The following is a 27,707-nucleotide window of genomic DNA, read 5'->3' as shown; positions in this document are numbered from 1 at the left end:
ACTGGTATTTCAATTAGAATCCCTGTATTTTCTTAACAAAAAAGTGTATTTATAATGCATTTCAAGTATACTTTTACAAATACACTTCTACTCATTAACCACATCAGCTATTGTAATTAGCCATGTAAAGGTTACCAAGGCATCTTCTCAGCCAATGTTAACATGCTATTTACAAAGCAGTTGCAGCTGGAACAGCAATTTACAAGTAAGACTTTTGAGAACTGTGCACCATTGGCATTTACATTTCAATAAAATATGTTATGTGTTATTAAAAAGTACAACATGATTCAGTTTGAAAATGAACATCAAAACATCTGAATAAGCTAAATATGAGGAACAATATCATATAATAAATCAAAACTTCAACTGCAGAAAAGGATGCTGGGGAATATGCAAATGTTTGTGCACATGCATTTTTGAAAGTATACTTTAAACATATTTTGTGGACATTTAAGTTAAATATACTTTTATGATAGAATACTTAAGTATATTTTCTTGAGATATTAAAAAGTATACTCTCAGGAAGCATGTTCCTCAGCTGTGCAATAAACAATTGTTATATTTGTCAACTTTCTCTGCACTCTTCTGAACAGGAATTCTGAAAGTACTTCAAAAATCATTATTGGCACTGAAACTACAGTGCCTTGAAAAAGTGTTCATACTTTATGGTGGAAAATTACACAGACATGCTATGCTGTTTTTTACTTAGAGAATTGTCTATTGTTATTTGCTAGTGTTTTTTACTGAAAAAACGTGTCTTGTGTGACTTAGTCATAAGTCTGGGCGTACAGATTAGAGCCGTTTGGGTGCAACCGCAGTATGTGACTTCCTGTTTTCACAATCTGCAGGAACTCAGCTGTGTGGAAACTTGCAGGAAGGAACAGAGAATAGTGGCAACGTCAGCTATCTTAATCTGCACAGACAAGCTAATCACCTTTTACACACTAATGTTCCCCGCCCCTGTTTCCACACATCTGCTAACTGCCACGTAAAACAGAGGTTGTACTTTCCTATAAAAGCTGAGACCCAACTCTGTTCGTTGGGCTCTGAACTCTACACCATTGAGTGATTGTTAACCACTCCATTTTTGCTAATCTTATAATAAAGTTGTTGTTTGAAGAATCTTCCATTTGGTTAGAATATCCACGACAAGTTACAAAGTGGGATTCAAATTGATTTAACTGTCATTTTTTGTCAACAATCTACACAACATTCTCTGTCAAAGTAGAAGATTCTTTATTTTAAAAAAAGATTGATAGAAATGAAATAACTAAAATGTAGTCTTTGCATAAGTATTCATCTCCCTGAGTCAATACACGCTAGAAACACAGTTGGCAGCGATTACAGCAGTGAGTCTTCTTGGGTAAGTCTCTAAGAGCTTTACACACCTGGATTATTCTTTTCTGAATTATTCAAGCTCTGTTAAGATGTTGGTGCTCACGGCTACACAGCAATTTTCAAATCTTGCCATAGATTCTCAAGCAGATTTAAGTCAAAACTGTAACTTGGCCACTCAGGAAAATGTACTGTCTTCTTGGTAAGTAACAGTATAGATATGGCCTTGTGTTGTAGGTTATTGTCCTGCTGAAAGGTGAATTCCTCTCCCAGCGTCTGTTGTAAAGCAGACTGAAGCAGGTTTTCCTCTAGGATTTTGCCTGTGCTTAGCTCCATCCCATACATTTTTATCCTGAAATCCACAGTATTTGACGATGTCAAGCATACCCATACCATGATGCAGCCACCACCATGCTTGAAAACAAGGCGCCAGTTACTCAGTGATGTGTTGTAATTGCCCAAAACATAAGTCTTTGCATTTAGGTCAAAACGTTTTTTTGCAGTATTACTTTAGTGCTTTATTGCATACAAGATGTATGTTTTGGAATATTTTTATTCTATATATTTGTATTATTATTTTCACTCTGTCATATAAATCATTATTGTGGAGTCACTACAATGTTGTTGATCCATCCTCAGTTCTCACTTCACAGCCATCGAACTCTGTAGCTGTTTAAAATCACCAATGGCCTCATGGTAACATGCCTGAGCAGTTTCATTCCTGTCCTGCAGCTCAGTTCAGAAGAACGACTGTATCTTTGACGTGTCTGGGTGGTTTAATACATAACCACAGCATAATTATTAACTTCACCATGCTTAAAGAGATATTCAAATATCTGATTTGATATTGTTACCGATCTACCAATCACTAACCTTTTATGCTTTCGAAAGGATCCCTGGTCTTTGTAGTTGAATCTGTGCTTGAAATTCAATACTTGACTGAGGGACCTTACAGATGTTGTATGTATGGGGGACAGAGGAAGGGTTAGTCATAAAAAAATCATGTCAACCCCTATTATTTCACAGTCCATGTAACATATTCTGTGATGTTAAGTCAAATTTTACTCCTGAACTAATTTAGGCTTACCTAAACAAAGAGGCTGAATACTTATGCATTGACTATATTTTAGTTATCAAATGTTTAATTATTGAAAAATTGTATAATTGATATTAGAGTATTGTTAAACTGTAATCTCACTTTGTAACACAACAAAATGTGTAAAAGGTCAAGTGGGGTGAATACTTTCTGAAGGCACTGTAAATAATTTGGGGGGGAATTCGGTTGGGATTTGCCTCCTACTGTCACGACTTCCGGCGTTCGTCGTCACCGGAGTACTAGCTACTGCCGATCCCATTCTCATCACACACACCTGGTGCTCATTCCCCTAATTAGTATGTGTATAAGTGTTCCCTCTGTTCCCCTTGTCTTTGTGAGTGATTGTTTGTTGTGAGAGCGTGTAGCTCGGTTGAGCTACTATTCACTGTGTTTATGCCAAGGTGGATGTTTTCCCTTGTAATAGTTTTGTTTGACACTTTGGGCGTTTGATTTATGTAAACAGAATAAACTCTGGACTCTGGATTTTACCTCCTGCGCCTGACTCCTTCATTCACACCTCGTCACACCTGGTATCATACAAACACACATAAGACATGGGAAATGTGTAGAATGCAGGAAACAGTCTGGGGATGCATGTGTTGCGAGGTGGGGGGTTGTTACTATGCTGATAAATGACTAAATCCATCCAGACCTTTGCCACCTAGGACATTTGTGTGACCGGAACTTCTCAAATAGTACTTGAGTACCCCTGGTATAGAGTATATTAGGATTCTATATCTATGGCCTATACACTCGCCATTGTGTTCAATATGCCACAGTGGCCGTGTCCGAATACACATACTTGTGTCCTAAATAGTAGACCGTTTGAGTGTGTGGAAAAATAAAAAGTTTAATAGTATGCGACATTTCAAAAATCAAGTATATTTTAAATGCCAAGATGTCATACTCATTTCGGCTTTGACAACAGCTGTTCAATTAGATAATGGGGGTGCGCTACCGAAATCATCGTAGAGCGGGAAACAACGCAATCACACATGACGCATTCTCAGTATGCGAAAGTGTATGTTTAATAGTGTGCGACATTTTGAAAATCGAGGATGGTTTAAATGCCAGGATATTGCACTCATTTCGGCTCTCCATCTAATTGAATTCAATGCACACTTTTCCACAGTGCATTAGAAGAGGTAAGCTGCGAGTGATAGGCCCTAGTTCTCGTCAAGTAGCCAACAAAACTAGGCTACTTAATTGGGAAGATGTCGAAGCTTCTGCGGTGGTGTTCAAATGTATGCTAAGTAGTTTGTTCTCCGTAATATGATCACAAGTATTGCATCATAGGCTATCTTTGAAAACAGAAGTCAAAAAAAAAAATGGATTTCTGTTTCCTCATTGAAGTGTTTGGTTTTCCCTCTTGGCCTTCGTCAGAGCTTATTTCTGAATGTGTTGGCACCGGGGACTCGGGATGTGGCTGTGTTATTGATGTCATGTTAATCAGGCCTTTTGATTTGAACATATGGATTGTTTTAGTTTTGTAGGCTACCTATTTAATTATACAATTTATGGATCTAGCCTGTGCAATAGCCTTTTGATTTGAACATTTGAAAATGTTGGTGTGTGTACTAGGCTATTTGATTTTAATTGATATACACTGAGTGTACAAAACATTAAGAACACCTTCCTAATATTGAATTGCACCCCCTGCTTTTGCCCTCAGAACAGCCTCAATTCGTCAGGAAATGGACTCTACAAGGTGTCGAAAGCGTTCCACAGGGATGCTGGCCCATGTTGACAACAGTTGTGTCAAGTTGGCTAGATGTCCTTTTGGTGGTGGACCATTCTTGATACACACGGGAGACTGTTGAGCGTGAAAAACCCAGCAGTGTTGCAGTTCTTGACACAAACCGGTGCGCCTGGCACCTACTACCATACAAATGCACTTAAATCCTTTGTCTTGCCCATTCACCCTCTGAACGGCACACATACACAATCCATGTCTCAATTGTCTCAAGGCTTTAAAATCTTTTTTTAACCTGTCTCCTCCCCTTCATCTACACTGATTGAAGTGGACTGAACAACTGACATCAATAAGAGATCATAGCTTTCACCTGGTCAGTCTGTCATGGAAAGAGCAGGTGTTCCTAATGTTTGAAATAGAACCAAATGATCGGTTTCTGTCTTCAGTCCTTTTTAAATAGGATAGATGGGCTATATCGCCTACGTATAGGTCAAATGTGATAGTCTGCCTATAACCAGCCTGAGTAGGCCTATAAAACTCCATTCCTATTCAAAGTTAAAATAAATTAATTTAATTGGAAATTAGCTACCATCAGGCTGGTTAGTCTGAATTTGGAAAAATCCAACCGCACTCGGCCCCGCCCCACCTATTCAGCCAGTCAGGAACCGCTACTGCGTTACAGCCGTAGCATACTGCATACCTTTTACTAAGTATGCAACAATGAGTACATAGTAGTACGCTAGTATGGGTATTCGGACACGGCCACTATGGAACGGTATGTGGTAATACGAGACAGTTGTAATGACTCCTATGTTAGTACAAGGAGAGGCTGTGACTATTTGTTGATATTGGGTTGTAATGATAGAAGTTTGTGTCACTTGGCAGGGTTTAGGAAACACTGCGAGCGGAACACCAGTCATCTTACATATGCACTTTATATAGTCTGCGTCTCTCTCCAACTCCGATCCAGACCAGCGGACGATTGTGCATACTGATGACTTCTAGCCGACTGCTGTCTAAGGCTGCATCTGAAATGGCACCCTTTTCCCTTCACAGTGCACTAGTTTTGACCAGAACCTATAGTAGTGCACAACAGGGAATAGGGTTCCATTTGGGATGCACCCTTAATCATTAGGGGGACTTGTCAGGAGGGAGAGATTAAAAGTCGACACGGGGCTCCCATCATCCGCATCAGTTACACTCCATGATGGGTGCTTTATTCAGTCGCTCTGGGTTTGGTGGATGGCAGTGGAGAAATGTAACTTTGTCAACTTTGCCACACAAGCCCGGGGACGTAGCGGGTAAGGGTTACTACTGGGTAAAAATTAAGTGTCAATCCTCTCTCAGGAAAAAAGTTGTGTGAAAACAAACACTAATTTATGTTACTGTGCATGTGAGGTGATGTGCTTGACAAGGACATATGACAGAATTGGCCCCTTTCCCTGTGTTGCAAATTGAAAACGGAATACTCATTTTCACTTCACCGAGTCAGTCTGGGCCTGCTTCAACAGAGGGCCACTTAGAATTGGCTAAATTACAGCAGGTCAGATCAGTCTTCACAGTGATTGCAAAACACCCCTCATTCCAGACACAGACTGTGGCCTTGTCTGAATACCCATACTAGTGTACTGCATACTTAAACTGCATACTATTTACTCATCGTTGCATACTATTTAGCACGCACCGTTTAGTAAAAAGTATGCAGTATGCCACGGTTGCAACGCAGTAGCGGCTCTTGTTTCACCGAGTCGTGGCTGAACGACGACATGGATAACATACAGCTAGCGGGCTATACGCTACATCGGCAGGATAGAACGGCTGACTCCGGTAAGACAAGGGGTGGCGGTCTGTCTATATTTGTAAACAACAGCTGGTGCACAAAATCAAATACTAAGGAAGTCTCGAGGTTTTGCTCGCCTGAGGTAGAGTATCTTATGATAAGCTGTAGACCACACTATTTACCAAGATAGTTTTCATCTATATTTTTCATAGCTGTCTATTTACCACCACAAACCAATGCTGGCATTAAGATTGCTCTGAATGAGCTGTATAAGGCCATAAATCAACAGGAAAACGCTCATCCAGATGCAGCGCTCCTAGTGGCCAGGGACTTTAATGCAGGGAAACTTAAATCCGTTCTACCTAATTTCTACCAGCATGTTAAATGTGCAACCAGAGGAAAAAAAAATCTAGACCACCTTTCCTCCACACACAGAGACGCATACAAAGCTCTCCCTCGCCCTCCATTTGGCAAATCTGACCATAACTCTATCCTCCTGATTCCTGCTTATAAGCAAAAACTAAAGCAGGAAGCACCAGTGACTCGGTTAATAAAAAAGTGGTCAGATGACACAGATGCTAAGCTACAGGACTGTTTTGCTAGCACAGACTGGAACATGTTCCAGGATTCTTCAGATAGCATTGAGGAGTACACCACATCAGTCACTGGCTTCATCAATAAGTGCATCGATGATGTCGTCCCCACAGTGACCGTACGTACATACCCCAACCAGAAGCCATGGATTACAGGAAACATCCGCACTGAACTAAAGGGTAGAGCTGCCGCTTTCAAGGAGCGGGACTCTAACCCGGACGCTTATAAGAAATCCCGCTATGCCCTCCGACGAACCATCAAACAGGCAAAGAGTCAATACAGGACTAAGATTGAATCGTACTACACTGGCTCTGACGCTCGTCGGATGTGGCAGGGCTTGAAAACTATTACAGACTACAAAGGGAAGCACAGCCGCGAGCTGCCCAGTGACAAGACTTCCTAAAGACGAGCTAAACCACTTCTATGCTCGCTTCGAGGCAAGCAACACTGAAGCATGCATGAGAGCACCAGCTGTTCCGGATGACTATGTGATCACGCTCTCCGTAGCCGATGTGAGTAAGACTTTTAAGCAGGTCAACATTCACAAGGCCGCAGGGCCAGACGGATTACCAGGACGTGTACTCCGAGCATGTGCTGACCAACTGGCAAGTGTCTTCACGGACATTTTCAACATGTCCCTGACTGAGTCTGTAATACCAACATCTTTCAAGCAGACCACCATAGTCCCCGTGCCCAATGACTCTAAGATAACCTGCCTAAATGACTACCGACCCGTAGCACTGACGTCTGTAGCCATGAAGTGCTTTGAAAGGCTGGTCATGGCTCACATCAACAGCATTATCCCAGAAACCCTAGACCCACTCCAATTTGCATACCGCCCCAACAGGTCCACAGATGATGCAATCTCTATTGCACTCCACACTGCCCTTTCCCACCTGGACAAGAGGAACACCTACGTGAGAATGCTATTCATTGACTACAGCTCAGCATTCAACACCATAGTGCCCTCAAAGCTCATCACTAAGCTAACGATCCTGGGACTAAACACCTCCCTCTGCAACTGGATCCTGGACTTCCTGACAGGCCGGCCCCAAGTGGTAAGGGTAGGTAACAACACATCTGCCACACTGATCCTCAACACGGGGGCCCCTCAGGGGTGCGTGCTCAGTCCCCTCCTGTACTCCCTGTTCACCCATGACTGCATGGCCAGGCACGACTCCAACACCATCATTAAGTTTGCCGATGACACAACAGTGGTAGGCCTGATCACCGACAACGATGAGACAGCCTATAGGGAGGAGGTCAGAGACCTGGCCGTGTGGTGCCAGGACAACATCCTCTCCCTCAACGTGACCAAGACAAAGGAGATGAATGAAAAAAAAGAGGACTGAGCACGCCCCCATTCTCATCGACAGGGCTGTAGTGGAACAGGTTGAGAGCTTCAAGTTCCTTGGTGTCCACATCACCAACGAACTATCATGGTCCAAACACACCAAGACAGTCATGAAGAGGGCACGACAAAGCCTATTCCCCCTCAGGAGACTGAAAAGATTTGGCATGGGTCCTCAGATCCTCAAAAAATTCTACAGCTGCACCATCGAGAGCATCCTGACTGGTTGCATCACCGCCTGGTATGGCAACTGCTTGGCCTCCGACCGCAAGGCACTACAGAGGGTAGTGCGTACGGCCCAGTACATCACTGGGGCCAAGCTTCCTGCCATCCAGGACCTCTATACCAGGCAGTGTCAGAGGAAAGCCCTCAAAATTGTCAAAGACTCCAGCCACCCTAGTCATAGACTGTTCTCTCTGCTACCGCACGGCAAGCGGTACCGGAGTGCCAAGTCTAGGTCCAAAAGACTTCTCAATAGCTTCTACCCCCAAGCCATAAGACTCCTGAACAGCTAATCATGGCTACCCGGACTATTTGCACTGCCCCCCCACCCCATGCTACTCTGTTAAGTATTTATGCATAGTCACTTTAACTCTGCCCACATGTACATATTACTTCAACTACCTCAACTAGCCGGTGCCCCCGCACATTGACTCTGCACCGGTACCCCCCTGTATATATAGCCTCCCTACTGTTATTTTATTTTACTTTACTTCTGCTCTTTTTTTCTCAACACTTTTTTTGTTGTTGTTTTATTTTTACTTTTTTGTTAAAAATAAATGCACTGTTGGTTAAGGGCTGTAAGTAAGCATTTCACTGTAATGTCTGCACCTGTTGTATTCGGCGCATGTGGCCAATAAAATTTGATTTGATTTGACTGGCTGAGTAGGTGGGGCGGGGCCGAGTGCAGATGGATTTTTCCAAATTCAACAGACATGCATCACATTAACCATCCTGATAATAGCTAATTTCCAATTTGATTAATTTCTTTAAAATCTGAATAGAATATGAATGGAGTTCTATGCCTATAACCAGCCTGAGTAGGCCGACTATCACATTCAACCTATACCATAGTAGCCCATCTATCCTATTTAAAAATGACTGAAGACAGAAACAGATCATTTGGTTCCATTTCAACATATTTACTAGTGAAACCAAAGTGCTGTAACATACCCTACCGGTCAAAAGTTTTAGAACACCTACTCATTCAAGGGTTTTCCTTATTTTTACTATTTTCTACATTGTAGAATAATAGTGAAGACATCAAAACTTTGAAATAACACATATGGAATCATGTAGTAACCAAAAAAGTGTTAAACAAATCATATTTTATATTTGAGATTCTTCAAATGGCCACCCTTTGCCTTGATGACAGCTTTGCACACTCTTGGCATTCTCTCAACCAGTGTCATGAGGTAGTCACCTGCAATGCATTTCATTTAACAAGTGTGCCTTCTTAATGCATTTGAGCCAATCAGTTGTGTTGTGACAAGGTTGGGGGGGAATACAGAAGATAGCCCTATTTGGTAAAAGACCAAGTCCATATTATGGCAAGAACAGCTTGAATAAGCAAAGAGAAATGACAGTCCATCATTACTTTAAGACATGAAGGACAGTCAATATGGAACATTTCAAGTGCAGTCGCAAAAACCATCAAACGCTATGATGAAACTGGCTCTCATGAGGACCGCCACAGGAATGGAAGACCCAGATTTACCTCTGCTGCAGAGGATAAGTTCATTAGAGTTACCAGCCTCAGAAATTGCAGCCCAAATAAATGCTTCACAGAGTTCAAGTAACAGACACATCTCAACATCAACTGTTCAGAGGAGACTGTGTGCATCAGGCCTTCATGGTCGAATTGCTGCAAAGAAACCACTACTAAAAGGACACCAATGAGAAGAAGAGACTTGCTTGGGCCAAGAAACATGAGCAATGGACATTACACCAGTGGAAATGTGTCTTTGGTCTGGAGTCCAAATTAGAGATTTTTGGTTCCAACCGCCGTGTCTTTGTGAGACGCGGTATGGGTGAACGGATGATCTTCACATGTGTATTTCCCACCGTTAAGCATGGAGGAGGTAGTGTTATGGTGTGGGGGTGCTTTGCTGGTGACACTGTCTGTGATTTATTTAGAATTAAAGGGACACTTAACCAGCATGGCTACCACAGCATTCTGCAGCTATACGCCAACCCATCTGGTTTGGGCTTAGTGGGACTATCATTTGTTTTTCAACAGCACAATGACCCAACACCCCTCCAGGCTGTGTAAGGGCTATTTTACCAAGAAGGAGAGTGATGGAGTGCTGCATCAGATGACCTGGCCTCCACAATCCCCCAACCTCAACCAAACAGATGGTTTGGGATGAGTCGGACCGCAGAGTGAAGGAAAAGCAGCCAACAAGTGTTCAGTATACAGTGGGGAAAAAAAGTATTTAGTCAGCCACCAATTGTGCAAGTTCTCCCACTTAAAAAGATGAGAGAGGCCTGTAATTTTCATCATAGGTACACGTGAACTATGACAGACAAAATGAGAAAAAAAATCCAGAAAATCACATTGTAGGATTTTTAATGAATTAATTTGCAAATTATGGTGGAAAATAAGTATTTGGTCAATAACAAAAGTTTCTCAATACTTTGTTATATACCCTTTGTTGGCAAGGACACAGGTCAAACGTTTTCTGTAAGTCTTCACAAGGTTTTCACACACTGTTGCTGGTATTTTGGCCCATTCCTCCATGCAGATCTCCTCTAGAGCAGTGATGTTTTGGGGCTGTCGCTGGGCAACACGGACTTTCAACTCCCTCCAAAGATTTTCTATGGGGTTGAGATCTGGAGACTGGCTAGGCCACTCCAGGACCTTGAAATGCTTCTTACGAAGCCACTCCTTCGTTGCCCAGGCAGTGTGTTTGGGATCATTGTCATGCTGAAAGACCCAGCCACGTTTCATCTTCAATGCCCTTGCTGATGGAAGGAGGTTTTCACTCAAAATCTCACGATACATGGCCCCATTCATTCTTTCCTTTACACGGATCAGTCGTCCTGGTCCCTTTGCAGAAAAACAGCCCCAAAGCATGATGTTTCCACCCCCATGCTTCACAGTAGGTATGGTGTTCTTTGGATGCAACTCAGCATTCTTTGTCCTCCAAACATGACGAGTTGAGTTTTTACCAAAAAGTTATATTTTGGTTTCATCTGACCATATGACATTCTCCCAATCCTCTTCTGGATCATCCAAATGCACTCTAGCAAACTTCAGACGGGCCTGGACATGTACTGGCTTAAGCAGGGGGACACGTCTTGCACTGCAGGATTTGAGTCCCTGGCGGCGTAGTGTGTTACTGATGGTAGGCTTTGTTACTTTAGTCCCAGCTCTCTGCAGGTCATTCACTAGGTCCCCTCGTGTGGTTCTGGGATTTTTGCTCACCGTTCTTGTGATCATTTTGACCCCACGGGGTGAGATCTTGCGTGGAGCCCCAGATCGAGGGAGATTATCAGTGGTCTTGTATGTCTTCCATTTCCTAATAATTGCTCCCACAGTTGATTTCTTCAAACCAAGCTGCTTACCTATTGCAGATTCAGTCTTCCCAGCCTGGTGCAGGTCTACAATTTTGTTTCTGGTGTCCTTTGACAGCTCTTTGGTCTTGGCCATAGTGGAGTTTGGAGTGTGACTGTTTGAGGTTGTGGACAGGTGTCTTTTATACTGATAACAAGTTGAAACAGGTGCCATTAATACAGGTAACAAGTGGAGGACAGAGGAGCCTCTTAAAGAAGAAGTTACAGGTCTGTGAGAGCCAGAAATCTTGCTTGTTTGTAGGTGACCAAATACTTATTTTCCACCATATTTGCAAATAAATTCATTAAAAATCCTACAATGTGATTTTTTTGATTTTATTTTCTCAATTTGTCTGTCATAGTTGACGTGTACCTATGATGAAAATTACAGGCCTCTCTCATCTTTTTAAGTGGGAGAACATGCACAATTGGTGGCTGACTAAATACTTTTTTTCCCCACTGTATGTGGGAATTCCTTCAAGACTGTTGGAAAAGCATTCCAGGTGAAGCTGGTTGAGAGAATGCCAAGAGTGTGCAAAGCTGTCATCAAGGCAAAGGGTGGCCATTTGAAGAATCTCAAATATAAAATATATTTTGATTTGTTTAACACTTTTTTGGTTACTACATGATTCCATGTGTTATTTCATAGTTTTGATGTCATCACTATTATTCTACATTCTATGTAGAAAATAGTAAAAATAAAGAAAAACCCTTGAATGAGTAGGTGTTCTAAAACTTTTGACCGGTAGTGTATATAAATTAAATCAAATAGCCCTAGTACATACACCAAAACTTTTCAAAATCAAATGGCTATTGCACAGACAAAAGTGGACAGTCGGGTGCATCACAAATTCAAAACCGCTGGACAGTAACATAAACTAAAGCACTGATCATTGGGAACGAGATCAGAATGACTGCTAAGGCTTGATCCATATATTAAATAATTCAATAGGTAGCCTACAAAACTAAAACAATCAGATCAAAAGGCCTGATTAACCTGGCATCAATAACATCCCTGGTGCAGACATATTCAGAAATCTAAAGATGGTTTAGTATTTAGTTTAAAAGCTCTGACGAAGGCCAAGAGAACAATAAACACTTTTCAGCGAGAAAAAAACACCTGCTTTCAAAAGATGTAGCCTACGATGCAATACTCTTGATCATTTTATGGAGAACAAAAACTACTTATTATACATTTAAACACTACCGCAGAAGCGTCGGGCATCTTCCTAATTAAATAGCCTAGTTTTGTTGTTGGTTACTTGAAGAGGACTAGGGCCTATCACTCGCAGCCCACCTCTTCCAACGCACAGTGGAAAAGTGTGCATCAAAGTATATTTGATGAAGAGTTGAAATGAGTATAACATCCTCGATTTTCAAAATGTAGCATACCATTAAACATTCTATTTTTGCATACTGAGAATGCGTCATGCGTGATTGTGTCGTTTCCCGCTATTCGTTGATTTCTGTAGCGCATCCCCATATCTAATTGATCAGCTGTTGTCAAAGCCAAAACGAGTATGACATCCAGGCATTTAAACTTTCCTCGATTTTCAAAATGTTGCATACTATTAAACTTTCTTTTTTCCCCCGCATACTCAAAACGGCCTTCTATTTAGGCTGCAAGGGTATTCGGACACGGCCAGAGTGATATTCAGTGTGGATCCCAGGCTACTGTACCTCTCAGCCCTACATACTCTATTTTAGCCAATCCCTTATCCTTCAGTTGTGGACAAAAGGAGGTTGTTCTGCACATTCCATCTCATGGTAGAGACATGGTACAGGTCAGGCGAGGTGAGGTGCTGGGTGAAATGGGCTGAGAACCATCCGTTTCTTCTCTCCTGGCCCAAGGTGTCAGCCTCTGCCACTAACACACTGGAGAGACCATCAGTAAATTGTCACCCCTCCGGGCCATATAGCCATGCTCAAAACTAATGCCCACTGAAGCACTAGACGGCTTTGTATGTGTCCTAATACACATTTTTTTGGGTCCCACATTTTGCAATGTCTTCTTTTTTAAAAATCCAATTATTTAAAATCAGGTAAGTCCCATTGAGATAGGAATCTTTTTTTCAAGTGAGCCCTGGCAAAGAGGAAGCTGCAATGCATGCTTGAATGTATGCCTTGGGTTTGTGTGCTCATTTCCTGTTTGCCGAAAGCCACAGAGGCGACGAGACAAATATTGATAGAGGGGGAAAAGTTGGTTTGCTCTGTACAAAATGAGCGTGGCTGGACGGAGGGCTATTGAGCTCATATAAAGATGCTGGTAAACAGCCTCAGACAACTATGTGCACAGGGGATGAATGGTAAAACGATAAGTCTATCCAAAGGAATATTTGTATTTTTGTCTGACTGAAATCAGAAGTGTATTCTGATGGTGTTGGTATTCCAAAGCTGTTAGCTAGTGCCGGCTTCCTGGCCATGGATGAAATGCATGAAGAATGCGTTATGCATCTGTTTAACAAAAAAATAAAATACAGAATGACGGATGCTGTCCAACATCTCTGTTGTCCGTCACGTATGATGAGCCCCATAGACAAACATTGGCTCAATACGGTTGACAGAGGTGACCTTTCTGTGTGGCTGGGTCCATATTCAAGGCTTTTGGTGGTTTTCTAACAAGAACGATATTAAATTATTTGGCTCCTTTTCAGTAACTCATTTGTATCCATTCTCTTTGAGTATTCCTTGTCTTGTTTGATTGGATCCTCATAGCGCGCTCCTTCAAGGCAGAGATGACAGGCAGAGGAGAACAGTCCCTTTTCACCACCCACCAACTAACTTGGTCCTCATTTTCTCCCGTTAACCCACGTCTGCATCCCATCTGTCCTTCCGCTCTCTCCTCCTCCTCCCCAAAACATCTCCTCATTAATCTACTCTGACTGTGAAAAACTACCATATCGGCTGAGTCAGAGAAATGTAAGATAATAAAAAGAAACTCCAGCACATTGGAGATCTTAAATGCTACTCAGATTCAATTAATCTTATACCAACGTTTTCGGTCTCAATAAACCTTTAGACAAATGTAAGATAAAAATGTGTCCCCACGTACACTTTATTATTAAGAATATATTTCTCTCTTCATTTGTATGAACCACTGTACCCCAACATTCTTTGAGCAACAGGACTGTGATTCATTCAAAATCAAGGCTCTCTCCTTTGTTGACTAGCCCCGAGTCTTGCTCCCTTGATGCTTTCATACCAGAGAAAACAGCAGTAATAACAAGTTCATGTCACTTCTGGACTTTTGTATTCTCTTTCAAAGTCTGTTGTATCAATTAGTAGTTAAAAGCCTGTCCCGAATCCAAAGCTTCTCCAAAGGCAAGGTTTTTGTTTTTCGGGAAAACAGTTTTTCCTTTGACGTGTCAATTTGAAAAGGAACAGTTCCTTCAGACAACAGTTCCTTGACACAAGCTGTCATATTCCCTACTATCATTGTGGATGTCACTGATATGTAGAATAAATAAGAGGCCATTTACAGTGGCTTGCGAAAGTATTCACCCCCCTTGGCATTTTTCCTATTTTGTTGCCTTAAAACCTGGAATTAAAATAGATTTTTTGGGGGTTTGTATAATTTCATTTACACAACATGCCTACCATTTTGAAGATGCAAAATAAATAAAAATGTTAAACAAACACGAAAGACAAAAAAAACAGAACTTGAGCGTGCATAACTATTCACCACCCCAAAGTCAATACTTTGTAGAGCCACCTTTTGCAGCAATTACAGCGGCAAGTCTCTTGGGGTATGGCTCTATAAGCTTGGCACATCTAGCCACTGGGATTTCTGCCCATTCTTCAAAGCAAAACTGCTCCAGCTCCTTCAAGTTGGATGGGTTCCGCTGGTGTACAGCAATCTTTAAGTCATACCACAGATTCTCAATTGGATTGAGGTCTGGGCTTTGACTAGGCCATTCCAAGACATTTAAATGTTTCCCCTTAAACCACTCGAGTGTTTCTTTAGCAGTATGCTTAGGGTCATTGTCCTGCTGGAAGGTGAACCTCCGTCCCAGTCTCACATCTCTGGAAGACTGAAACAGGTTTCCCTCAAGAATTTCCCTGTATTTAGCGCCATCCATCATTCCTTCAATTCTGACCAGTTTCCCAGTCCCTGCCAATTAAAAACATCCCTACAGCATGATGCTGCCACCACCATGCTTCGCTGTGGGGATGGTGTTCTCGGGGTGATGAGAGGTGTTGGGTTTGCGCCAGACATAGCTTTGTCCTTGATGGCCAAAAAGCTCAGTTTTAGTCTCATCTGACCAGAGTACCTTCTTCCATATGTTTGGGGAGTCTCCCATATGCCTTTTGGCGAATACCAAACGTGTTTGCTTATTTGTTTCTTTAAACAATGGCTTTTTTCTGGCCACTCTTCCGTAAAGCCCAGCTCTGTGGAGTGTACGGCTTAAAGTGGTCCTATGGACAGATACTCCAATCTCCGCTGTGGAGCTTTGCAGCTCCTTCAGGGTTATCGTTGGTCTCTGTTGACTTGCTTAGTGGTGGTGCCCTTTGCTTAGTTGGTGTGCAGACTCTGGTGCCTTTCAGAACAGGTGTATATACAGTGGGGGGAAAAAGTATTTAGTCAGCCACCAATTGTGCAAGTTCTCCCACTTAAAAAGATGAGAGGCCTGTAGCTCAGCTGGTAGAGCACGGCGCTTGTAACGCCAAGGTAGTGGGTTCGATCCCCGGGACCACCCATACACAAAAAATGCATGCACGCATGACTGTAAGTCGCTTTGGATAAAAGCGTCTGCTAAATAGCATATTATTATTATTATTATTATTATTATTATTATTATTATTGGTACACGTCAACTATGACAGACAAATTGAGGAAAAAAAATCCAGAAAATCACATTGTAGGATTTTTAATGAATTTATTTGCAAATTATGGTGGAAAATAAGTATTTGGTCAATAACAAAAGTTTCTCAATACTTTGTTATATACCCTTTGTTGGCAATGACACAGGTCAAACGTTTTCTGTAAGTCTTCACAAGGTTTTCACACACTGTTGCTGGTAGTTTGGCCCATTCCTCCATGCAGATCTCCTCTAGAGCAGTGATGTTTTGGGGCTGTCGCTGGGCAACACAGACTTTCAACTCCCTCCAAAGATTTTCTATGGGGTTGAGATCTGGAGACTGGCTAGGCCACTCCAGGACCTTGAAATGCTTCTTACGAAGCCACTCCTTCGTTGCCCGGGCGGTGTGTTTGGGATCATTGTCATGCTGAAAGACCCAGCCACGTTTCATCTTCAATGCCCTTGCTGATGGAAGGAGGTTTTCACTCAAAATCTCACGATACATGGCCCCATTCATTCTTTCCTTTACACGGATCAGTCGTCCTGGTCCCTTTGCAGAAAAACAGCCCCAAAGCATGATGTTTCCACCCCCATGCTTCACAGTAGGTATGGTGTTCTTTGGATGCAACTCAGCATTCTTTGTCCTCCAAACACGACGAGTTGAGTTTTTACCAAAAAGTTCTATTTTGGTTTCATCTGACCATATGACATTCTCCCAATCCTCTTCTGGATCATCCAAATGCACTCTAGCAAACTTCAGACGGGCCTGGACATGTACTGGCTTAAGCAGGGGGACACGTCTGGCACTGCAGGATTTGAGTCCCTGGCGGCGTAGTGTGTTACTGATGGTAGGCTTTGTTACTTTAGTCCCAGCTCTCTGCAGGTCATTCACTAGGTCCCCCCGTGTGGTTCTGGGATTTTTGCTCACCGTTCTTGTGATCATTTTGACCCCACGGGGTGAGATCTTGCGTGGAGCCCCAGATCGAGGGAGATTATCAGTGGTCTTATATGTCTTCCATTTCCTAATAATTGCTCCCACAGTTGATTTCTTCAAACCAAGCTGCTTACCTATTGCAGATTCAGTCTTCCCAGCCTGGTGCAGGTCTACAATTTTGTTTCTGGTGTCCTTTGACAGCTCTTTGGTCTTGGCCATAGTGGAGTTTGGAGTGTGACTGTTTGAGGTTGTGGACAGGTGTCTTTTATACTGATAAGTTCAAACAGGTGCCATTAATACAGGTAACGAGTGGAGGACAGAGGAGCCTCTTAAAGAGGAAGTTACAGGTCTGTGAGAGCCAGAAATCTTGCTTGTTTGTAGGTGACCAAATACTTATTTTCCACCATAATTTGCAAATAAATTCATTAAAAATCCTACAATGTGATTTTCTGGATTTTTTTTCCTCAATTTGTCTGTCATAGTTGACGTGTACCTATGATGAAAATTACAGGCCTCTCTCATCTTTTTAAGTGGGAGAACTTGCACAATTGGTGGCTGACTAAATACTTTTTTCCCCCACTGTATACTGAGATCATGTGGCACTTAGATTGCACACAGGTGGACTTTATTTAACTAATTATGTGACTTCTGAAAGTAATTGGTTGCACCAGATCTTATTTTAGGGGCTTCATAGCAAAGGGGCTGAATACATATGCACGCACCACTTTTCTGTTATTTATTTTTTTGAATTTTTTTAAACAAGTTATTTTTTTAATTTCACTTCACCAATTTGGACTATTTTGTGTATGTCCATTACATGAAATCCAAATAAAAATCCATTTAAAATTACAGGTTGTAATGCAACAAAATAGGAAAAATGCCAAGGGGGATGAATACTTTTGCAAGGCACTGTAGCGGATGCTTTTATCCAAAGCTACTTACAGTCATGCGTGCATACATTTTACATACAGCAATATGCCCAGACTATTTGACATGGTTGGTCTTGACTCAGTTGGCCCAATTCCAATATGATCAAGCAACCTTCCATCTTAAAACTACCCAATCCTCTTTGGCCCATTAAGGGAAGACCGGAAGGGCCTAGAATAGGAGCAAATGATCTGAACTGGAACAAGGACTCCCCTCATAAACAAGATTGCTGGGCTCTCTCAGATATCCCTCTGTGCGTTGTCTTATGCATTCCACCTAGGGCTGTTACGGTGACCATATTACCGCCAGTCAAAAGTCATGACCACAGTCAAATTCCACGTTACTCTTTCACAGTAACTAGGCTGCTCCAAAACTGCAATCTGATGCTGCTGATGGTCATTAGTAGCCTACCAAACTTGCTAACGGCCAGTCGCTAATGGCCAGCACTCAGCGCTCTATTGTCCCTCTAATCACTCTGACATCAATGCAAAGGAAATCGAAAATCAAATCAAAACACTTCATGAGAGCACTGGTATTGAGTTTGAGCGGAATAGGATCACCTGTTGCACAGCGAGTGCCAGCTCCTCATAGTTGGTTGATGCATGGAATGAAATAAGTGTTCCTATATGCCCCTGTTGCGGAACATTTCTATAGGCTATGCTATTGCGTGAGAAAACAGAGTTTTGATGACCTCTATTAAAAAGAGGATCCCATTAGCTTTCTATAGGCTAGGCCTACTATATTTATTTCTCAACTTTCCTAATATTAAGCACATCGCTACGCTTTACAACAGGAGCAGCCTACCTGGCTGGCATGAAAATGAACCGCGGGAAAAGCGTCCTTCGTTAGCTATTCAAGCGATTAGGTACATGATAATGGTCCATTCTAAGTCAAAACTAATTTCACACATATTATTTAGTATATGTAAAGGCGACATTAAATTGACAGTCTGATGGGTGAGAATATTATCACTTGTGAATGATGCCCAGGGTGTGCAGTCTAAGGAGAGAAACAGCACATGTATTTTTTGCCTACTTTTTCAAATCAGTCGCATGCATCATGTATTCTAGCCTTCATAGGCCTATATGTTTTGATAAGGTTTGTATCACAACTTAAGTGGCCAAATCACTCCAAAATTACAATAGCCTATAGGCCTAGGACTCCTGGAACACGGGTAGAGAGGCCATAGCCTACAGAACCTAGTGAAACTTGTTTTTATAAGCCCAGTCATAGAGCAATCGCATGTGAAAACAGTTTTGACTGGCCACTATTTAAAAAAGAGGATCCCAGATTTCTCGTGCTGCTATATTTATTGCTCAAATCTTTAAATGAAGCACATTAATTCGCTTCACAAACGGTGTAGCCTACCTGGCATATTAAAAATGTAACCGCACATAATCTCCATTTGCTATTCGAGTGCAGGGTATGGATGACATGTATTTATTTTTGTGGGCCATTCCAAATAAAATAAATCATTCCACACATATATTAGTAGGCCATATGTAAACATCAGATTAAATTGAGAATAGTCTGATGGGTAAGAATATGATCAAGTGCTTGTCAAATTGTGAATGAGAGATTGATGAAGTGTGTGCAGCCTGTGCAAGAAACAGAGTAGAGGGCTTGCCTTTCATGCAACTAGTTTTGGGAAAATATCCTTTCTATTTTATTCAGCTATGATCAATTACTATAAAATAATGCCACGGGAACTATAAATAAATCTTGGCTGCTAAATGAACTAGTGTAGCCCACAGCCATATGGCATAGCCAGATCAGGATGACTCAAAATATGCTATTCTGTACCTCAGAAATAGGCTACATTTTCTTCTTATCATAATGTTTCTTTAGACCTGCCTAAAATAAATAATTCATTTATTTTGATGGTGTAGGCTATAGGCTTGGGTACTTGTTGTCTGAGTGAGGGAAATGCTGTAAATCGAGAGGAGTCGATGTGTTCTGAAAGATGAAACGTTGAGGATTATAATAAAATACCCCTTTGATGTCTTACAAGCTAGGCTTGGGCGGTGTACCATATACCGTGGTATTTGGAAATAGCCACGGGATGGTTTTTCAATACCGTCATTAGAAACAATTTCTTTGATGTTTAAAAAAAAAAAGTATATATATATATATATATACATACACACACACAGTGGGGAGAACAAGTATTTGATACACTGCCGATTTTGCAGGTTTTCATACTTACAAAGCATGTAGAGGTCTGTAATTTTTAGAAAAATCCAGAAAATCACATTGTATGATTAAGTAATTAATTTGCATTTTATTGCATGACATAAGTATTTGATCACCTACCAACCAGTAAGAATTCCGGCTCTCACAGACCTGTTCGTTTTTCTTTTAGAAGCCCTCCTGTTCTCCACTCATTACCTGTATTAACTGCACCTGTTTGAACTCGTTACGTGTATAAAAGACACCTGCCCACACACTCAATCAAACAGACTCCAACCTCTCCACAATGGCCAAGACCAGAGAGCTGTGTAAGGACATCAGGGATAACATTGTAGACCTGCACAAGGCTGGGATGGGCTACAGGACAATAGGCAAGCAGCTTGGTGAGAAGGCAACAACTGTTGGCGCAATTATTAGAAAATGGAAGAAGTTCAAGATGACAGTCAATCACCCTCGGTCTGGGGCTCCATGCAAGATCTCACCTCGTGGGGCATCAATGATCATGAGAAAGATGAGGGATCAGCCCAGAACTACATGGCAGGACCTGGTCAATGACCTGAAGAGAGCTGGGACCACAGTCTCAAAGAAAACCATTAGTAACACACTACGCCGTCATGGATTAAAATCCTGCAGCGCACGCAAGGTCCCCCTGCTCAAGCCAGCGCATGTCCAGGCCCGTCTGAAGTTTGCTAATGACCATCTGGATGATCCAGAGGAGGAATGGGAGAAGGTCATGTGGTCTGATGAGACAAAAATAGAGCTAAACTCCACTCGCCGTGTTTGGAGGAAGAAGAAGGATGAGTACAACCCCAAGAACACCATCCCAACCATGAAGCATGGAGGTGGAAACATCATTCTTTGGGGATGCTTTTCTGCAAAGGGGACAGGACGACTGCACCGTATTGAGGGGAGGATGGATGGGGCCATGTATCGCGAGATCTTGGCCAACAACCTCCTTCCCTCAGTAAGAGCATTGAAGATGGGTCGTGGCTGGGTCTTCCAGCATGACAACGACCCGAAACACACAGCCAGGGCAACTAAGGAGTGGCTCCGTAAGAAGCATCTCAAGGTCCTGGAGTGGCCTAGCCAGTCTCCAGACCTGAACCCAATAGAAAATCTTTGGAGGGAGCTGAAAGTCCGTATTGCCCAGCGACAGCCCCGAAACCTGAAGGATCTGGAGAAGGTCTGTATGGAGGAGTGGGCCAAAATCCCTGCTGCAGTGTGTGCAAACCTGGTCAAGACCTACAGGAAACGTATGATCTCTGTAATTGCAAACAAAGGTTTCTGTACCAAATATTAAGTTCTGCTTTTCTGATGTATCAAATACTTATGTCATGCAATAAAATGCAAATTAATTACTTAAAAATCATACAATGTGATTTTCTGGATTTTTGTTTTAGATTATGTCTCTCACAGTTGAAGTGTACCTATGATAAAAATTACAGACCTCTACATGCTTTGTAAGTAGGAAAACCTGCAAAATCGTCAGTGTATCGAATACTTGTTCTCCCCACTGTATATATATTCGTAGCTACTTTAAGTAAATACCTGCAGTGAACTTGTGCAATATGTTAGGAGATTTAGATCGCATTCTTAATTTCACCAGTCACATAATTTTTAATTATGAAGCTTACCGGTAGTACTCAGTCACGTGGTGTTTGTTTACAAGCACACAATGACGAGAGACTAGCCTCGTACGAACCATCCTGATCTTGTGAGCTCACATTGTGTATCCAAGTAGCGAAACAGAATGTGAGCTCGAGAGATCAGGATGGTTCATATGAGGCTAACGAGAGACCAGAGCCTTGTGAGTCACTCACTGTTGTACAGCATGCACCAGGTGATCTAGTTACAGTATGGAATTCACAACTAAATATTTGCCAGCTAGATATCTTATAAATATGAAGTTAACTGTCTAAAAGGTGCTAAATGTTATGCAGTTGTGAATTTGGTTTGATAATGTAATAGCTAGTTAGCTAAGTGGTTAGCTTCTTCAAAATCAAGCTTCACTTGCCGGTAACAGCAGAGAATCCCATCCTGGATCAAGAGCCTTGCTGTCTAATATTTGTTTCGCAGCAAATTGTGAGTAACATTTTTCAGTTACTTGTATAACTTTATGAGCTGGGATTTCTGTCCTGAAAATAATTTTGGTCAGAGACTGTATAAAAATGTTCACAATGCACTCGCTTTTAGTTAGCATTCTCTATGGGATTTTACATGTACCTGTTAGCATTGCTAACATTCGGATTACAAAAGAATGCCCCTTGTGTTCAGTCCCGGTATTACCGAATATCCCGGTATGAAGGTATGACAATCTAGATTCCACCCAAGCCTAGTAAGCTATATAAAATTTACTTTTTAAAATGTAGATGCTACAAAAGGTCTGCATCAGTGGCTTGTAGGCTATGCGTGGAAACCGGAGATACTAAACGTGTTTATGTTAATTATCGGTAAATGAGACTGGAAGTTATTTGCATGAAAATCACCGGCTGACAAAATGTCATGACCGCCACAGCCCTACTTCCACACACTCGACCAAGCTCAACCCAATCCCTTGCTTATTTACATAATTATGACCACTGACCCATTTTCAGAAGAAAACGCTAGAATCTCGAAGTTGACTATCCAGTGTTGAGTCACTGACCATCCAGTTTATCATCTCTTTGCGCCCGTTTAGCATGTTAAGTACACATTTTATAAATTAATGTCCTTGTTCGTGTTCCCTGTCGTCCCTCACTGGGACATGTGATGATATGGGTCAGTTCAGAGCGGAAGACAGACAGGGATATTGTAGCATCTGAGTGGGCCAGAGCAGACTCCCGTTTAGCGTGCCTGCTTTATCCACATGTTGGGTTGGCAGTGTAGTGAACACACAGACGTAAATTACACACACACAACTGAATCTCCACTACAATGACTGATTACAAAGCGTGTAATTTACTGAGCCCGGCTCGATGTCCTGACGTGTCAGTCCCTAAGAAACCAACCATGTTACCCAGCCACAGAAGCCACAGGTCCCTCCTTCCCCATCGCCACAGGGGACGGAGTCATTCCCTCTCTTATTTCTTGCTATATTTTGCCCTCTCCCAGCCCCCACACCAGCTGTCCCCTCCTTCTAGTCTACCTCTCTATCCTACTCTACACCCCATTCTCTTTCTCTGTCTCTCTTTTCCTCCCATCTCCCTCTTCTCCACCCCATTCTCTTTCTCTGTCTCTCTTTTCCTCCCATCTCCCTCTTCTCCACACCCTCTGTCTTCGCTCTGTCTACCCCCCCCCCCCCCCCCCCCCCCCCTCCCCCTCTAGGCCTGCTCTCTCCCTCTCCCCCAGTCTGTCCTCTCTAATTATTTTATCCTCTCTGTCTCCATGTCTCTCCTTCCCGTCCCTCCATCTACACTTCTTTCTCCCCTCCTTCCCCCCACACTTCTCCTATCCCTACCCTCTGCCACCCTCTGTCTCCCCTCTCTCCCTGCCTGGTTGGAGGGCTGATGGGCTGATTTCTCTGAGGAGGTGCTGTCAGTTCCCCTGCTCCCAAAGCTAAAGGGCTGCTCTCTCCAGCCCCAAGGTTCACAGAGTGTCAAGCCTGGCGGTGGGATTATGCAGATCTTAATTCCCTCCCCTGCTCACACCTGGGTTTGACAGGGCATGAAATAGGGAAAGCGTTCACTGCAAAAGTTTCTGCTACGCAGGGAGAGAGATACAGCAAACGGGGAAGAGGGAGAGACAGAGAGAGGGGGGAGGGAGAGGAGAGAGAGAGGAGAGAGAGAGGGGGGGGGGGGGGGAAGAGGAGCGATATATAGAGAGAGACAGGGGGAGGGAGAGGAGAGATATATAGAGAGAGGGGATGGAGAGATATATAGAGAGAGGGGAGGGAGAGATATAGAGAGAGAGGGGATGGAGAGATATAGAGAGAGAGGGGATGGAGAGATATATAGAGAGAGGGGAGGGAGAGATATAGAGAGAGAGAGGGGAGGGAGAGATATAGAGAGAGAGGGGATGGAGAGATATATAGAGAGAGGGGAGGGAGAGATATAGAGAGAGAGGGGAGGGAGAGATATAGAGAGAGAGGGGAGGGAGAGATGGAGATAGAGAGAGAGGGGGGAGGGAGATAGCAAGCAAAAAATTAAATGAGAAATATACAGAAAGCAGGGAAGAGATAGCTCGACCGAGAGAGAAAGAGAGTGAGCGTCTCTCCCGTGTCTGTCAACCCAGACACCTTGTCTAAACAGAAATGAGACAGCAGCATGCCACTGTTTTCCTATGATAATTAAATCAAGCGTTGCACACATGCGAGGCACACTCATTTCATCACTCCATTTCTGAAACTCGTCAGGACAGATTTTTCAAAAGAAGGCATTTGTTATAAAAAAAACTTTTAAAATGGTTTAGTAGGTTCAGGTTATGATGAGGTTACCAGGTTATGGTGACTGTTACACAATGGTTACAATATACATGTATCCACACAGTATCTACTAATATAAATTCAACTGGATGCTCTACAGGTAGTTTAGGTCATTACAGGTTCTCTAATCTGCTCTATCTTCTCTGTTTAGGTGTTGGTGAGATATACGTATTTTGCATCACATTGTGTTAATACAAGGGTAACATGCCAGGTAGAATCAAACGAATATGTTACTTGCACATAAGGAGACAGTGCTGTGAATAATCCATTGTATGCATGTCTCTTTTGTTGCTAGTTATTGTTGCAGTAATTGTTACCCTCATGGTTTACATGGCCGTTATAATTAGATTGTTTGTTGTCAACCTCTTCCCTCTATATTTTTGACTCCGCGGTCAAGATCACTTTTAATGCATTTTTAAACAAAGGCTCTAGGGCTCAAATATTATATATTAGAATGTGTTTGCCAAGGTCCAAATAGACAAAAGTCAGGTAGCAATCAATGCCTGGTTAGTCTCAAGATCAATTGATCCAAATTTGATATTCCTCTGCATCCTCACAGCAAAATTGAACCACAATAATCAGATAGATATTGATATAATCTCGGTAAGGGATTATATGAAATGTAGAAAAAAACAAAGAAAACAACAGCTTCAAATCCACTCTGTTGCCCTGTGAAAGATAACCCACAAGCAATGCAATGCTGTCTTACCTGATAAAGCCTCCTTGAAAAAAGCAAAAAGACAAGACATATAGAATCCTTATGACCTGTGGGAGCATTCTCTGGCTCAGTCTCTCAATACCTCCCGTTGGAATAATTTGCAGAAAATAATCTGAGCGGCTATCAAATCCACTGAGCGGTTTATGAGACTAGGCAAAAGAAAGGCATCGTCTCTGTGAGTCTGCAAGTCTGATCCAAGAGTTTGGCTTTGGGGAAAGAAACTTCTTCCCCCCTCCCACTAAATCCAGAGGACGATAGAAACACGAATCCACTTGGTCTCTTCTTTTACACTTGTGTGTTTGTGTTTGTCAGTGTGTGTGTTTTAGCGGGAGTGTGCTTTTCTCCTTATTTTTCGCTCTTTTTTTTAATGGTAAACTGCTTACTCCAGGAATAATACGGGGGAGGATTTAAAGGGACGGTAGCCTCTTTTTTGATGGTGGTCAGATTGATAGACCGCTATAGAGCTCGCCAGTTTGTAGTCCTAAAACCCGGGGAAAAAATGACCTCTGGTTAGTTCAGCTATCCCTATAGGAAAAAATGTATGGGAAAGAATAGGGTTCTGGACTAAACACCGCAGATAAAGTCTGAGGTTAACACAGGTTTAGGACATTTTATATGTTTTGTGCTACGAGATAATAGCAGTTAGTTAACATGAACTTAATGAATGATGAAGCCTTCATGTGATATGTGTTTTTTATTATTACATTCTTCAAAATTCACAAAAAGTGACGTTAGCTGATGAAGATGATCTCATAGAACAAAACGTATAAGATCTCCTAAGCCTGTGTTTACCACAGACCTTATTTTGGGCGTTTATCCAAAAACGCCATTCATTTTCCTCATAGGCTTTGTCCAACAAACCATGGCGGAGTTAGTGCCTACAAAAAGACGCCATTACTATTTCTCTCTATTGCAATTAGCTCTATGTGTGGGAGATCAAATCACATCTTATTTGTCACATGCTTCGTAAACAACAGTTGTAGACTTATGGTTCCTTCCCAACAATGCAGAGAGAAAAATAATAGAACGATAACACAAGGAATAAATACACAATGAGTAACGATAACTTAGCTATATACACAGGGTACAAGTACAGACTCGATGTGCAGGGGCGGTACAAACATTCCAGTTTCCAACCGGTGATGGGTTTTCCTCTTCGTTTCAACGCCGGGAGAAGATTTTCTGGGGACGGTCGAGTGGAAAAAGGAGACTGGTGGCAAGTACAAACAGAGTAAACAGTACGCCAGGTTGAGTGATGGAGGTTGAAATGGAAGTAAGTGAGGGCGAGTTAAGTGAAGTGGAACGTGTGCTGAAGAGCTTGGAGCCTGAGCCTATCATCGATGGACATGATAAAGAAGAATCTGGTCCAGTAGGAGTGACATTTTGGGAGAAAGTGGATCCTTGCCATTTAGCAGATCCATTTGTGATTTCAGAGTGGGTGGGAAAGGAGTTGGGTGCAGTTGAGTCAGTGAAGGAAACCTGTAGTGGGCTTGCCATATTTGTGTGTGTTTCTTTCACCCAGAGGGAGCGGGCGCTCCATGTCACACAACTCAAGGAAAGATCGGTGATAACAGGGTGCCATTGAAAGGAGTGATTACTGGGCTAGTGGTAAATGTGAAGGTGGACAAGCGTTGGCTGGAGTGATGTAAAGCTCTCCGCCATTGGCTTCTGGAGCAGTGGAAATGTGTTCTCTGGAGTGATGAATCACGCTTCACCGTCTGGCAGTCCGACGGACGAATCTGGGTTTGGCGGATGCCAGGAGAACGCTACCTGCCTGAATGCATAGTACCAACTGTAAAGTTTGGTGGAGGAGGAATAATGGTCTGGGGCTGTTTTTCATAGTTCGGCTAGGCCCCTTAGTTCCATTGAAGGGAACTCTTAATGCTACAGCATACAATTACATTCTAGACAATTCAGTGCTTCCAACTTTGTGGCAACAGTTTGGGGAAGGCCTTTTCCTGTTTCAGCATGACAATGCCCCCGTGCACAAAACTAGGTCCATACAGAAATGGTTTGTCGAGATCGGTGTGGAAGAACTTGACTGGCCTGCACAGAGCCCTTACCTCAACCCCAACCCCATCGAACACCTTTGGGATGAATTGGAACGCTGACTGCGAGCCAGGCCTAATTGCCCAATATCAGTGCCCGACCTCACTAATGCTCTTGTAGCTGAACGGAAGCAAGTCCCCGCAGCAATGTTCTAACATCTAGTGGAAAGCCTTCCCAGAAGAGTGGAGACTGTTATAGCAGCAAAGGGGGGACCAACTTCATATTAATGCCCATGATTTTGGAATGAGATGTTCGACGAGTAGGTGTCCACATACTTTTGGTAATAT

General features: G+C 42.5%; 1 protein-coding gene across 3 annotated transcripts in view; it reads right to left on the bottom strand.

Annotated features, from left to right (window-relative positions):
• Window positions 1-25,430, bottom strand: part of LOC311107735 (glycine receptor subunit alpha-4-like) — a gene marked incomplete at both ends in the record, with an annotated part of 89,438 nt that extends 64,008 nt beyond the window's left edge. For all 3 annotated transcript variants that reach the window (XM_084150253.1, XM_084150252.1, XM_084150254.1), the window contains one exon: window positions 25,363-25,430. In XM_084150253.1, the coding sequence (XP_084006379.1) occupies window positions 25,363-25,430 (68 nt within the window). The remainder of the gene's footprint in view (window positions 1-25,362) is intronic.
• Window positions 25,431-27,707: the final 2,277 nt, after the last annotated feature.

Source organism: Coregonus lavaretus (assembly GCF_964263955.1).
Source record: "Coregonus lavaretus genome assembly, chromosome: 32".
NCBI classification, from domain to species: Eukaryota; Metazoa; Chordata; class Actinopteri; order Salmoniformes; family Salmonidae; genus Coregonus; species Coregonus lavaretus.
This window is presented reverse-complemented; position numbering and strand designations above follow the sequence as displayed.